Source organism: Prosopis cineraria, unplaced genomic scaffold, assembly GCF_029017545.1.
Source record: "Prosopis cineraria cultivar Desert tree isolate PC_DT_omini unplaced genomic scaffold, ASM2901754v1 PC10, whole genome shotgun sequence".
Lineage (NCBI taxonomy): Eukaryota > Viridiplantae > Streptophyta > Magnoliopsida > Fabales > Fabaceae > Prosopis > Prosopis cineraria.
In genome coordinates, this window is record NW_026555341.1 from 5,043,482 (window position 1) to 5,058,614 (window position 15,133).

Here is a 15,133-nt window from a genome sequence, read left to right on the forward strand (position 1 = left end):
AAAAATTGGACGACTAGTTAAAGTTGATAGTCCGAATGGTCAACTTCTATCGAGATCATAAAGTCAAAGTTGATTAGAATTGTAGCATCGGTGATGATGGGTATATGACAGTTGATTACCACCGGGATTAATGCGATTACAGGGATCAAATGGTTAACTTTCATTGGGATAGGACTGACGGTGACAATTGGGATTAGATGACTTCCTTTCATTGAGACCAGATTGACAACGACCACCAGGATTGGATGGTTGATTTTCGCTAGGAGAGGACCAACGACTACGATAGGGATAAGATGGTCGACTTCCATCAAGATTGAACTTAGCAAAAGTCAACCATCCGATCTCGATCATTGCTTCAGGTGGTTCTAGTAGAAGTTAACCGTCCTATCCCAATCTTAGCTGTCGGTTTAGTCTCAATAGAAGTAGGCCTTTTGATCCCGGTAGTTGCCATTAGTCCAGTCTCAATAGAAGTTGGCCTTCTCATCCCGCTCGTCACCATTGGTTCGATCCCCATGAAAGTCAACCATCTTATCTTGGTTGTTGTCGTTGGTCTGGTCTAGGTAGAAGTTGGTCGTTCAATCTTGGTAGAAGTTAGTCGTCGTTATCGGTTCAGTCTCGGTGGAAGTTAATCGTCTGGTCTCAATGGAAGTCGGTCATCCCATCTTGACCAATGGTAGCGACTTGTTTCCGTCAACTTCAACAATCCAATCTAATTACCTTTGGCAGGCCAATCAAACTTTCGTGAATTTGGATCAAATTACAAAAAAGATTGAGTTAGGATTTAAAATAATGAAAGTTTAAAAAGGATTTTAAATTATAAAAAGATTGATATAAAATTTAAATTTGAATTTGGATCAAATCTAAATCCATACATTCTTAATCACTCAAACAATGAATTTGGTTTAAATTCAAATTCAAATCCAAATCTATAAGTATTCAAACATAACATTAAATTATATCTATGAATTAAAAGGTAGAAAAGTACATTAAATCTTTTTAGATGATTTAAATTATTGATAACATTACGGAGAAAAAATGCTAGGGTTTTTTTAAATTTGCAAGTCGTGGTAAGAATAAATTGAACTAGAGTAAGCAAAATATAATTAGTTGAGTTATAGAGGATACCCCCACAGAAGTAATTTAAACTGACAAGATGCCCCCTAAAATATTGTAGAACTCATTATAATTAGAGATCGAATTGGGTTAAAACAATAATAAAAAATGACAAAATAAATAACAATAAACTAATTACTACCTTCAATTTTGTAGCTCAAGTTGCAATCTGCAATGGATAATTTTTTTTTTTAAAAAAAGCATCTAGATGTAGGCAGAAATTTAAGAACTTGCAGTGGAAGACAACATTCTATCTTTCCTTTCATAGATTTGGACAATGAAGATGTTTGGTTAAAATCAGTAAGCTCATGTTTATGTTTTTTTTTTTAAGGGTTAAAATCTTAATCTTATAATTTTTTTTACATATTTCAATTTATGCTTTTGGATGTAATAAATATAACATTTTATTTATTCAAAACGCCCTCATTAATTATTCAATAAAGTAACAGTATAATTTTTTTGACCGAATATAAGGGTGTAATTGAAAAAATATATATAACACCTATTTAATTCTCTATATTTTGGACTAAATAAAATTTTTTAAAAATAACTTATATTGTAATTGAAGGGAATATAATGCTATTGTGAATTTCTTATACTCCCTCCAATGTGAAACTAACCAACTTCACACTTATTTAGAAATATTAGCTACAACTTTAAAATTGTAAAATATATATATATATATATATGTAACTTTTTAATTTTATTAATTAATAACTATAATAAATTGTTAACAAGAATTTAAACGACAATAAATAAGCAAGAGGTAAAATTAAAAAACATTAATTACTCTCATTTTATCTTATATTAAGAACAAAAAAAGCTTTCAAATTTTGGCTTATATTAAAGATAGGAAGGGGTATTGAATTTAATCTACCTTTCATTTTATATATATATATATATATATATCTTCTTTTATACCTTTTTTTTTTCACTAGTTTTAGTATATTTTGAATTTTTCCTCAAACATTAACAATATATTACCTAAAGTTTAAAAATAAATTCTTCTCAACTAGACTTATTCTGTACACAAGGATTGAATTTAAATCTTTAATATAGTTTTTACATGATATGCGAGTTTTTTTTTTAATAAAATTTAAATTTTCACTACTACATATTTTTATGAAAAAGATATATATAATTTATTGTGTGTGCATATATCAGCGTCTAGTTTTGGTGCTTATCACTTGATGAACGTTGGACTATCCAGATTCATAGCATTTATTTTTTATTTTATTTTTATTGTAAAAAATTATAAAATTTCAAATAAATCTACTTTATCATCAATATGGATAATACAGATTTAATTTGAATGATTTAATTTAATATTAATTTTTTAAAAAATTTATAAATTGACTATCCAAATGCACTCTGGATAAACTGAGTTTGAGTACTGGACAGTCAATTTATAAAAATTAATATTAAATTAAATTATTCAGATTAAATCTGTATTATCCAGATTGATGATAAGATAAATTTATTAAAATTTTATATTTTTTATTTTAATAAATATAAAATAAAAACTAAAAAATTTAGACCGTCCAAATTAAAAATATCCAGATTGCTTTGGTGCCCATCGCTTGATGAACATTGAAACCAAATTTGCATATATCGCGACTCTAATTTATCTTAGCATGCCAACGCCTGTAATATTTATGCTAGTCATGTTCTTTATTATTGTAAATATACAAGGATTGGAACTCTTGCTCCTTTTCTGTCCCCAACATATTTTTCATGTTGTCTTGCTAATTTTTTCTATTCATTCATCTCCATATATATGTATATGCAATTTGAACCTTGAATGTTTAAGAGCGATTTAAATCCTAAATTTTTAAAAGATACATTTTGAATCTTAAACAATTAAAGTTGCAGCAATTTCGCTCATACCGTTAAATTTCAACAAATATCCGTTAAACTGGGGCCCAATGTGTGATGTTTCTCGAATAAGGTAGGAGAGAGAGTGAGAGTGAAATTTGATGCTCGCACAGTAGACCAAATTTAAAAAAAAAATTAATAGATGTTTGTTGAAATCTAACAATGAGGGTGAATTTGTCCTAACTTCAATTGTTTAGTATTCAAAATGTATCTTTTAAAAATTTAAGTTTTAAATTGTCCCTAAATATATAGCTCGTGGTTCAAATTATATATTAATCCTATAAGAGACAATGGTAAACCAGCTTTTTGCATTTCGTTTTCACATCATAACTCAAAATTAGTCCCCATCGTTGCTTTCCTTCTACCAATTTGATCCCAATCATATTTCTCACTGCTTATAATATTAATTCTGGAGTTTTCCTCGTCCTATGATAGCTATACAACCAAGTCAGATAAAAATCCATTCTTTTACCTTTTTGGTTTAGTCAACTAATTTACATATACTTCTGTTTTACTCACTTCAGCTAAAGCACTTGCAATTCTACCTTTGATTGTAAACTGTTAGCGCTTGGTTCATTAATACCCATCTCAGTCTCTTCTGCTTGATAAGTGGAGTGAACCCCATAGAGCACATAGAAGATTGTGATGAGGCAAGACCACATGGCAAACCGTTGGAAGGAGAGGAGTTTCAGTGTTGTCATGAGGAAAATGTTGAGAAAGATGGAGATGGCAGCAGGCCATGGCATAAACGGCACAGACCAGTCAGGTTGGGGAAGGTAAGGCACTGTGTACTGAAAGAAGGCTGTGATGGTGATCATGAAGCCACTAAACAGAGGAAGACCCCACCATTGTTGCTGGAACTTCCAAGAAATGGAGAAGCCAAGTGAAGTTGCAGAGAGGAGGAAGAGGAACCAGAGAGTTTTTAGTGGCGGGGCATGACTAGTAACTACGTATCTGCGGTATATCAAAGCGTTTGCCACCAAGTAGAACACTAATAGAGTGCCTATGCTGACCATCTCAACTATTATGTCCAGCTCCGTGAACAGTGCTATAGATGCTGTGCATAGTCCTAGAGACGTCATCACAAGGTAAAAAGAGGTTCAAAATCAAAAGGCCTGAACTTCACTATGAAGGGTTTATTTTTGTTTTGATAGATTTGCTTACCCAGAAAGAGTGTGGCATTCAATGGAGTGCCAGTTGAAGGGTGCACTTTGGCTAACCAGGATGGCACCAGCCTAGCTCTTCCAAGAACACAAAGGTATCTGGCTTGACCTAACATGGCTACCAGTAGAGAAGCCACTATTCCCAAACTAGCACCTCCTCCTACGAGGTTTCCTGCCCAGTTCCAACCAACCTTAAGGAAAGCCACGGAAAATGATGCTTTCTCTGAAATCTGTCAAATCATAGAAACAACTTGGTTTATCAGCTGAATCCATACCATGCGTAATAGGTTTCTTATGATTGATGGTTATACCTCGTTGTAAGGAACCATCACACACAGTGACAAAGCCATTAGGCAATAAATCACTGTTGTTATAAGAACTGAGCCAATAATGCCGATTGGAAGGCTCTTAGAAGGATTTTTTATCTCTTCGGCCATGGTTGAAGCTGAGTCATAGCCTATGTAGCTGAAGTAGACTATGGCTGCTCCATCAAGAACACCTGTAACACCAAAAGGGGCTAGTCCTTTTGGGCTTACCAAGTTCTTTGTACTTCCATTATAGAAACCAGCGACTATGATGAATCCAAAGAAAATCACATGGAAGACTGTCATAATGAGGTTCAATATGGAGCTTTCTTTGGTACTGCAGACATCACGAAAAGGGGGGGGGGGGAGTATCATTTTCAAAATCCATAGAAACCAGTTAAGGGGAAAATTGCCCGTAACGTCATTAGTTTCTGAACTTTTCATAATCAGAAATAGAGAATAAAAAAAAACCAACGCCACGAAAAAAGGAAAACATATTAAACTTACAATCTTTATCCAAAAAGGGAAAAAAGAGAGAAAAGAGGGTAAGAAATAGGTTAAACCTATGACACAAGCATACAGTGAGAAGAAGGACAATAGCCACGGCTGGAAAATCCAGCATGTTATAATCCTCTGGCAATCCATGCAATTCCACTCTCCAAACACTTGGATTTTTCCCAAATGTATAGCTCAAGTACTCAGTAAAATTCCTCGCCACTGCAGCGTTGGACAATACATACTCCATCAGTATATTTGCCCCACCAAAATACCCCACAAATTCTCCTGCATCATCCAAACAAGAGTTTATTATAAGAATGAAGTTAAATTCAACAGTGGTGAAGGAGAACAAGAAAAATCCTCAAAGTTTTATACCAAATGTTAATCTTAAATAACTGAAAGCTCCTCCCGCAACTGGGACTTGAACAGAAAATTCAGTATAACAGAAAGAGGAGAGAAGAGCTGATATTCCGGCTATGATATATGATATGAAGACACAAGAACCAGAGTGATGGAGAGCCACAGAACCAGTTGTAACAAAGACTCCAACGCCAAGCATTCCTCCAACTCCAAGAGCTACCAGGTCATACCAATTGAGCTTCCTCCTCATGTCTGAACCAGACCTGAGCCTCACTTGGTTGAGTTCTTGGTGTGGGGTCCAAGTGGCAAGCATTCTTTTTCTGAGCCTGTGAGGAGTTTGGGAGAGGGAATGGAGATAGCTTGACAAGATTCTCATGCTGTTGTTTGCAGTGTGGATATCAGCCATTTTTTCTCGTGTCTAAGGAGAGTTTCTTGTCTTGAATGAGGAATGCAGTGGAGGTTTTTAAATACGAAACTGAGAGGGGAATGTTGTTCTATTCCTTTCCTAGGAGCTGATTGGTAAGCCTAGCTAATGTGCCCAATCTCCCTAGCCTTTTGAAAATACCTTCATGTCCTTTTGTGTTTGTGTATTAACAATCAAGTCCCCTTTCTTCTCCTCTCACTCAGTCACAACCACAGAGCTTTGGAGAGCCCAAGACCTTTTATTGCGACAAAAAACAAAAAAAGAAAGAAAGAGAGCAAGAGAGAGAAAATAATCACAATGACTTTTGGCATCACAAAGAACTAAGTATTTTCTTAAAAAAAAAAAAATTAGCTTTGTAAGAGGAATCAGTTTTGCAAGAGGGACTTTGACATAATCTTTTGAAAATTTCCCCAATATGAAACTCTGAAAAGATGCGACAGCATCTATAAAAGCACCAAAAGATTACTCCACAAGGACTCAGGAATAGTTGGACTTGATTCTTGGGCAGAACATCACATTGTGATTGTACAGTTGCCATTAAACAGTCTTGCAAGTATATAATATCAATTAGAGAAAGGAATCGTGTGTCAGTTATTTTATGAGATGGAACTATTCTGTTTGAATAATTAAGTTGGCAGTCTAAGGATTTTATCTCTTATTCAATACAGTTCAAGAATGTTACTCCAGGTGATGGAACCTTTCTTTTTGATCTTTTCTCAAAATTTCCGAATTTTAGTTTCGAGTGTCTTATATATTTTTGATAATGACAAGAGTTTATGTGAACCGAAATAACTATTTGAAAACATGCAGACAAGTATGCGCATCCTCACTGTATGTCACAGTACTTCTGCTGTTCTGGAACTTTTTGAGAGCATATATGACTTTAATTTGATATCGTGTACCTGTCAAACACTGTCTAATTCCCATGCTTATAGTCACTTAGCCTTATGTTAAGTGTGATTTGATCTTCAACCATTTTAATGAAGCCAAAAGGATAAGGGATGAAAAAGGGAAAAAGGATCATCGTTGATCATTTTCCCGGGCCAATCTGGCTCCTAGCTAGCTTCTTTTTCCTACAGTTCCTTTCTCCTTCAACATGTGAGCATGATAAAATTTGTGATAAAATCGTACTTCTAATAATCATCATACATATTCATTTATTTATGCCTTTAATTATGACACATGACACTGACATTGTGCATATACGGATGGCTCATTTTTTCTGAGAAGCCAATAATTCTGAAAAGGAATATCTGCTATTGTTCTATATGAATGACACTGGTGATATTTTATACTGATAATTCTAGCATCGGGAATCTATCCACCCCCTTCACCAATATCTGCAACTTTATCTAGATTTGATTTGATTTTCTTGAATGTACCCTCTACTGCCTAGTAAATTTATGGATTAATAAGGTATATACCTTAGTTATTTACCTGTTATGTGTGAAATTCTGAGATAACTCTCAGATTTGAAGCAACCTACCTTCGGAAACTATATCATAAAAGATCGATGCTGTGCTTGAATTGGAGCACCTATCCAATATAGATTGGAAATACTTTATGTAACTTTCGGTAACAAAAAAATAAATTTAGTGGGAATCCGTTATGGCAGTTAGCAGTTAGGCAAAAGTAGAATTTGTTTTTACATGCAAGTCAAACAATTTTATCTTGTGCCTTTTTCCTTTTAAATTTTTCCCCTGATGAAGTATACATTAAACAATAACTTCAATACGTGGATCAAACTTAAACTTGGTCTTTCATGTTTCAAAATGAAATTATGAGGGTCACAAGGTTGACTCCGTATGCTGTAATATAAAATGATGGATAATTCCAATAATCTCATTGCTACGAACATTTAATAATCTGAAACCACACGACTTCATCAAAGCCAGTAGTAGACTACAGCTATATTTTTCTTCATCTGTTCACTCCAGGTTGGTTGCTTATGGAAGATGACCTCGAAGAATAAAAATTCCACATCCCAAGAAATCATTCATATGTCTCTATATTAAAAAGATAATCTTTCAAAAGATAGTACTTTGATAGCTGAGACAATAACTTAAACTAATATCTAATTCCAAAACTTGTCTCCGACAAAACCTCCTCTCATAATGTTCATTGGGCGAGAACAATGGTCATTAAGTTTACAAAGAAAGAATTCCCTGTCATACTTGCGATGCCATGAGCTCAGCTTATACTGAAAAACAAATGGATTGAGTCAATTTGATTTCATCCATACATATAATTAAACGTCGGCAATAATGAAAGATTAATAGCATTATGATGAGAATATCAAAATATATAACTCTGCTTGCGTGTGTGTGTGTATTGATTTGACTTCTTACACTTTGTATTCTGCAACTTGCTGCAAAATGTGAAAATCATTTGACTCTTGCTCATGCTTGGCCCCATTTATTTTTCCAAAAGTCTGTGTAACAGTTAAACTATTTGCTTCAAACATAAGCACTTAGACTTAGGCCCATGCATTTGTATTGTGATATGCAAAAAGTTCTACATTAATCTACATGAGAGCAAGTGGTAAGCATAATCACATGATTATATTTAAGTACGTATATTTAAAAGCACTAAGACAGTGGAATTTCTGTTGTTGCTTGTAATATGATTGGTGGTGAAGTTGCACTGACAAGGGCGGCAAGAAGCAGTGGGAGCCTTTGCTTTTTTAAATTTTCCAAAGTGGGTCATCCAAATTTGCTTTGACCTCATTCCTCACCTCTCCCTCTAGTGGCTGTGTTGGCCACACCTCCACCTTATATCTAATATACATATTTATATATCTATATGAAGCTTTCTTTAGTAAACGAACCTTCATTCGGTCGTATCAAGTGTGAACGAAATGTGCTTGTTCTTATATATATGGGGGACAAGAGATATGCTTAATAACTAAAACAAGAGACAGCAATTGTGAGAGAGAATCACACTCCTCAAGAAAAAGGAATATAACAAGAATCATAAAATACCAGGAATCAATCAGCATGCCATGAAAAATCTGCTTTTTTGGTTTCTCCGAAGACCAACTCTTCCAAAAATTAATTTCGTGGGGAGGCTTGCATTGTTATTTTCTAGTCGTTAAACATCTTTGCTTCTTAGACCAAAACAGAAAACATTTTTGTTTTCATCAGTCCTACATAAATACATGCATGAAAATGGACAACATGGATACCAAGCTCATCTCATTCCCAAAGATTAGTGCCGATATCACGTGTCTTCATTTTATCTGTCTCTACCCATCACAGTAGTGCATGCATATCAGTCTAAGAGCAAAAGTGTTCTGATTATACTTTAACTTTCTCCGCTGCTCAACTCAAATACAAGAGGAAAAGCTAGCTTGCACGTCTCTGCAAAACGTGCAAATCTGAAACAGTCATTTCACTCAGTAGGATTGATTTGAGGATTTGCTCAAATTTATCAATATTTAATTTCCACTCCTAATCATTATGTTCAGATCACCAACAGGGCATGGAATAAACTTTCGTTATGGCGTTATCACATATAAAGATTTAGTGAGATTGCTTCAGCAAGCCTTAATGGTTTCCAGCTCTAGGGTTTATCTCAATATCTATAAGGAATATATATGAGGATGCTCTTCGCCGGACACTAATGATCCAATATTATATATGTAGTGAAATGAAAAGTATTTCTCGGAAATGATTATGATTTCATTGCCACTTAATATATTATAGCGAAAAGCCGAAGTTCAAGGATGATGAATTCATGAAAAGCAGAATGGGGTGAGACCTCAGAAGCCAATTTTCCAGGGCCCTTAATTCTGTTGTTCCTCTTCATTAAAAATTAGTATAGTGATTCCATCATATCGAACATCATGACTTGATTAATCTTCTGGGATTATAATAATGACATTATAGGGGATGGTTTGAGAACATCGAATTAGATTTGGTTCTCAAACTGGCCTTTCTTTCCATCAAGAAATCCAGACCTATTTATAAGAATCCTCAACATATCTGCCTTATATCCCTAACTGACTGTAAAATTTCCTAACGAATTAAACAAAGTCCTATGGCTGATGACTTTTCTTGAGGGTAATTTTGAAATTTTACAAAAAAAAAATAATTTTAACTAACTTTATTAATTTACATAAAAGTATTATTAATTACTTATAAAAAGGATTGCAGAGAGTGCCATTGGAAATGTAAGATCCAAGAAATTTTTAAGACGCACCATGTCATTTATACTCTTTTTAATAAAAATACAGCAAGTCATAATATTTTTATCTTATATGGAAACCCCTTAGTTTATAAAATTTGCATATTGAGTAATTAGATTTTTTAAGGGGCGAAAAAAACTAGAATCCCCTCAGTCACAACGCCTTATTTAATGGTTTTTTTCCTTAAAAAATATAAGTACTAAAATATTATAAATTAAGAAGTTGTCGTATAGGATTAAAAAAATATGAATTGGTGTATTTTCATTGAAGACAGTATATTTGGATGTGACATGGTGCATTGGGTGCGGTTAAGGATTTCTCCATGAGCCCCGCGATATCAATATTACATATTGGTTAATACTTTAAAGATATGTACACATTTACCCCTCTACATGTATTCTTTTAATTAAAATGCATAAAAATCTTTTAAACTTTAAGATAATTGTATATAATTTCCTTCACATCTCAACGTTTAAAATTAATACCTTAACCTTTAATTTTTTTTTTAAAATCCCCTGCCATTAATTGATTATTATTTTATTAATATAGTTATTTTTATGTCATATTAATGTAATTCACATAGTACATGACATGAAAAAATATTTTTTAAATTTTGAACATAATTTAAGGAGGGGTAAAATTATTTTTTTATTTTTAACACATGACGATGCTCTATTTTTTTTTTAGCTGAGAGGCGTTGTTCTCATTGTTCATGGGTAACACAATTTAAAATAAAAATATAATTTTACTATTCTTTATTAATTAAAACAACATTTTATATTAAAAATATTCAAAAGCTATCATTGATAAAAGTCATATAAATTTCATTATCTTTTTTATTTATCTTTTCAAACTTTTATTTGTTTGTAGTTGTTATTTTCTCTTTTGAATGAAATTTTTAGTAATTATTCAAATAAAAAAATATGTTACTGGCATGTTACAAATTGAATGTGTGCTAGTTTAGAATAAAATATTTTTTTTATTATTAGTGATTTATATCGATTTTTTTAAAAACAATTTGTGGAATATAATATTTTTCTTGTATTAAATGATAAATTTTTATTTATAAAATTTTTATTAGCTTTTAGATTTTTTATTTTTTAATATAAATGGCTATTTTAATTGATAGAGAATAATTAAATAATAATTTTTTTCTTAAATTGTGTTACATGAACAATGGCAATAATGTTACTCAACTGAAAAAATGAGAGCATTGTTTTATGTGTTAAAAGTAAAAATTATAATTTTGCCCCACCTTCAATTATGTTAAAAATAATAAAAATTTTTTCATGTCATGTGTCATATGTAATACGTTAGTCTGACATGGTAATAATTATATTAATAAAACAAAAATTAATTAACAATATGCAATTTGAAAAATAAAATTAAAGATTAAGAGATTAATTTTAAATGTTAAAAAATAAATGAGATCACGTGCAATTGTTTCAAATTCACAAAGACTTTATACATTACACCGTATTCTTTTACTTTAAGAGCATTATAACTAGTAAATCATTGCACACACTATGCTGGTAAAAATAATAATAATAATAATAATAATTACACACACTATATCAATAATACACCATAAAATCACTACTTGCTTACACTTCCTTTAAAATTTAATCTATATACTCATCTAGTATTATGTTTGGGGTAAATGAGTATTACAAATATTAAACCATTTTATGAATAAATCTTGAGCCTTGAACTCTTAAAATATGCAAAAACTCTCATTAAATTTTAAATTTTGAGCGCATGAAATATTGTTGTTAAAGTAAAAAAAATGACTGTTATTTTTATAGTTGTCGAGCCTCATTGTACTTTGATATCACACTTATTTTAACCCTAAAAAATAACAATCATTTTCTCTAACTTAACAGCTGGGTTTTAGGTACTCAAAATTTAGAAGTTGTGAGAAGTTTTTGTATATTTCAAGAGTTTAGAATAGTGATTAAAAAAATGAACTGGTTCGATTGTTGACCGATCTAGATTTTGGCTCAGTTAGCATATAAAAACCGTTTTGGGGGTTGGGCCATTTTGGATAGATGGTCAGATCAAGAATTGAGATCAAGCGAAAAACTGAATCTGATTTTCGAAAACTGAAATATTAAAAAAATATTTTTTAAAATTTTTTTATCAATTTTTTTAAGAAAACAGTTAATTTTTTTTAATCATTTGATGTTATGTTGTATCTTGTCGCTTTTCAAGTTATGAAAAACTTAAAATATTTATTTTTATTTTTAAGTTAAGTAAAAATTTTATATTTATTTTTTATATTTAAATTATTATATATATATAATTTTTAATTTAATTATTACGTCATCGATTTAACTATTGATCCACTCTGGTTGAACCATGCGAACAGTAAATTATTGACTTTTTCAATTCAATATTCTATTCAATTTTAAAAATATTAATTTAGAATTTAAAATATTATTTACATAATAATTTAGAGTTTATGATGTTGATTAATTTTTATATTTACATGAGATAAAAGCTAGTTCTTACAACAACAGAACTTTATTTATGCCATCCTGTTATCGTTTCGACTAGGTAAAAAAAAAAAAAAAAGGGAAAGATACATCCAATAATGTACAATAATGGCGCTGTCATGATCCACAAGTGCCACTAAACTTGATAACATGTCACTCTTGGTATCTCAATCAATTGGTTTGACTTTAAGGAGATAAATCCAAGGCTTTCACATCTAGAAAACGGAGAACACAATTATTATTGTTTTCATAGTTTCATTTTTTTTTTGCTTTCAGATCTTATAATTTTTTTCTTTTAATATTTTTAATTTATATAATTTTAATAAGATCATGTGACATTTATTATTCAAGTCCTTATAAAAACTAAAAATATTAAAAATAAATTACAGGGACTAAAAATAAAATTTAATAAAATTATAAGAATCAATCTTTTTTTTTTTTCCAAGAACACCCCATTTTTGAAAGCTCTCTACTACAGAAGCATTTCTTTTATATCCAACATATCTCTGTCGCTTTTGTTTCCACATAAATTTGTACGCAGTTTGGCAGAGAAAGACACACCCATTTCTTGAGGAATCATGAATGAGAATTCTGAGTTCGCCAATTAATAATCGTAATGAAATAAATGGATCTCGTTCAAGTTGTATTAAGGTACAATCAAAACATGTTCATTAATGAAGGTGTCCCCCTCCAAGAAGATTTGGTTCTCTTAAGTGGTAGTGATAAATGCACGAAGCTAGCCACAAAAGTGGTCCTTTCTCAGGATTGGAGTGTAATTGGGTCCATTTATAGAGACTTACTGAGATAAAATCAGAAAAAGTTGGACACTTGTCAGTGTTGGAATCTCTATCAACAACGAATGCATCTACAACCCAAGAATGGATAATACATATCACTCTTATTGTTTCCATCGATACAACTCCTCCATCTACTAACACGATGCATTAAACTCGAAGGGACTATATTATAAACGCTTGGTTCAATTGTTTATAGAATTGTACCGATTTAATTATAAGTTTCGAATTTAAGTCTTGAAAATGCAGTTCCACTAGAAAGGGCTGCGATGAGCCCTCTATATGCTACATGATATATGGTTTCTTACAAATTTTAATGCATCTAGTTGATGACTCCCTATTTTTTTATTATAATTATGGTGTTTTTGGTTACATTTTGGGGAGCCATCAATGCAAAAAGAGAAGTAAGTCCATACTTAATTGAAAGATGTTAATTATATTCATCACATGGGTTTAACGTAATATTTTAAAGAAATTGATTTAAGTTTGTTGAAATTTAAGTAAGCAAGTGAGTCACTCGTAAAAATTAGCTTAAATAGGTGAACATTAAAAGCTCAAAAAAGAAAGAGGAGAAATTATAGAAGAAGAAATCAAGGATAAAAACGTTCACATATATTGTAGCATGAGAGTTTAAGTGCCAAAGTACAAATGTGAAAGAACAAAGTTAAGTGGATTGTATCTCTGGTGTCATGGCTCCTATAGAATTACATTGTGAATATTTCATAGGTGCCATGGCACCACAATGAGAGTGCCGAAACACCTATCAAAAATATAAAGATGAACAATTTCACTTTTTATTTGGAAAAACTTTAGAAGACTCAATTTTCTCAACTCAAAAACACATGTTTCGACCATTGGATCTTGAAGCTTGAGATTGAGAGAGAGTGGAGAAATCACACACCAATTAGTGTCTTATCAGCTTTTCTTCTCCTCTTTCTTTCTATGTTTATGGATTTTGAATCTTTTTGTGTTGCTATGATGATTTTATCAGCTATGTATAGCTAAATTCCTTTATTCTAGAGGATTGTGAATCCATTTGTGTAAATAAATCTTGATTTATCATTTAATTGTTGAAACATGAAGTTTTAATTACTTATTCTTGAGTTATTTTATTCTTGTTTAGTGTTTAGTCACCACTATGTGAGATTTGGATATTTGGGTTAAACCTTGAAAGAGAAAACTTAAATTAAACTTTAAGAACTAGTAACCTAGAATTAATTTAGCTAATTTTGCCATTAGAACAAAAATATATCTAATAGACCTAAGTAATCTTCATGGGTGTTAGTCTCTAATGCAATTAAATAATTAAGATAATAATTTGCTTTAATTAGATTAATTAGGATCCTTAATTGTTGGAAGATACTCTAGATTATTTCTTACTCTTAGATGATCAAAACTTAGATTCAAAACAATTAACATAGTAATGAAGGGGTCAAGAAGCAATTAGGAAATTATTTTCAAAATTTTATTTGTGAATTAAAATTTATTTTAATTGTGAACTTTGAAATTTTATTTTGATTGTTCTAAAACCACTCTCACTTTTACTAGCTTAACTTAAATGAAATTTATTTATTAAATGCTTGATATTAATTTGCGATGGGTTTTTGTGGGACGACTTTGACCTGCTGTATTACTTTTAGACCCGCGCACTTGCAGGTGTTAAATTTAGGCACATCAATAGTATTGATGGTTTTATGCAAGATCTGAAATTATTTTAAAAAATAATAATAAAATTATTGAGTAAAAACTCATGAATGATTTTTATTGTAACAAGAAGAAATCTTGATGCAGTGAGTAGCCGCAGCTTATCGAGGGTTCAACATTATGACGGTGGCTAAAAGTTTCAAGTCTATTATTATATTTAATCATTGTTGTAATAGTAAAAATATCTATATTATCATGATCAAACCAGTTTTAAAG

General features: G+C 31.3%; 1 protein-coding gene across 1 annotated transcript; it reads right to left on the minus strand.

Annotated features, from left to right (window-relative positions):
- Positions 1 to 3,274: 3,274 nt before the first annotated feature.
- LOC129323131 (cationic amino acid transporter 6, chloroplastic-like) lies at positions 3,275 to 5,832 on the minus strand. The gene is made up of 5 exons (XM_054969705.1): positions 5,330 to 5,832; positions 5,020 to 5,239; positions 4,463 to 4,793; positions 4,153 to 4,381; positions 3,275 to 4,057 (listed from the first exon to the last, which is right to left on the minus strand). The coding sequence occupies exons 1-5, from the start codon at positions 5,718 to 5,720 to the stop codon at positions 3,513 to 3,515; spliced, it is 1,716 nt and encodes a 571-aa protein (XP_054825680.1). The 5' UTR covers positions 5,721 to 5,832; the 3' UTR covers positions 3,275 to 3,512.
- Positions 5,833 to 15,133: the final 9,301 nt, after the last annotated feature.

Excerpts from the sequence above, each read along its gene's own strand:
- LOC129323131 (XM_054969705.1), bottom strand. The coding sequence starts at position 5,720 with ATGGCTGATATCCACACTGCAAACAACAGCATGAGAATCTTGTCAAGC. Across the intron at positions 4,794-5,019 it reads ACTGTATGCTTGTGTCATAG|TACCAAAGAAAGCTCCATAT; the intron begins GTTTAACCTATT and ends TGATGTCTGCAG. Across the intron at positions 4,382-4,462 it reads TGATGGTTCCTTACAACGAG|ATTTCAGAGAAAGCATCATT; the intron begins GTATAACCATCA and ends ATGATTTGACAG.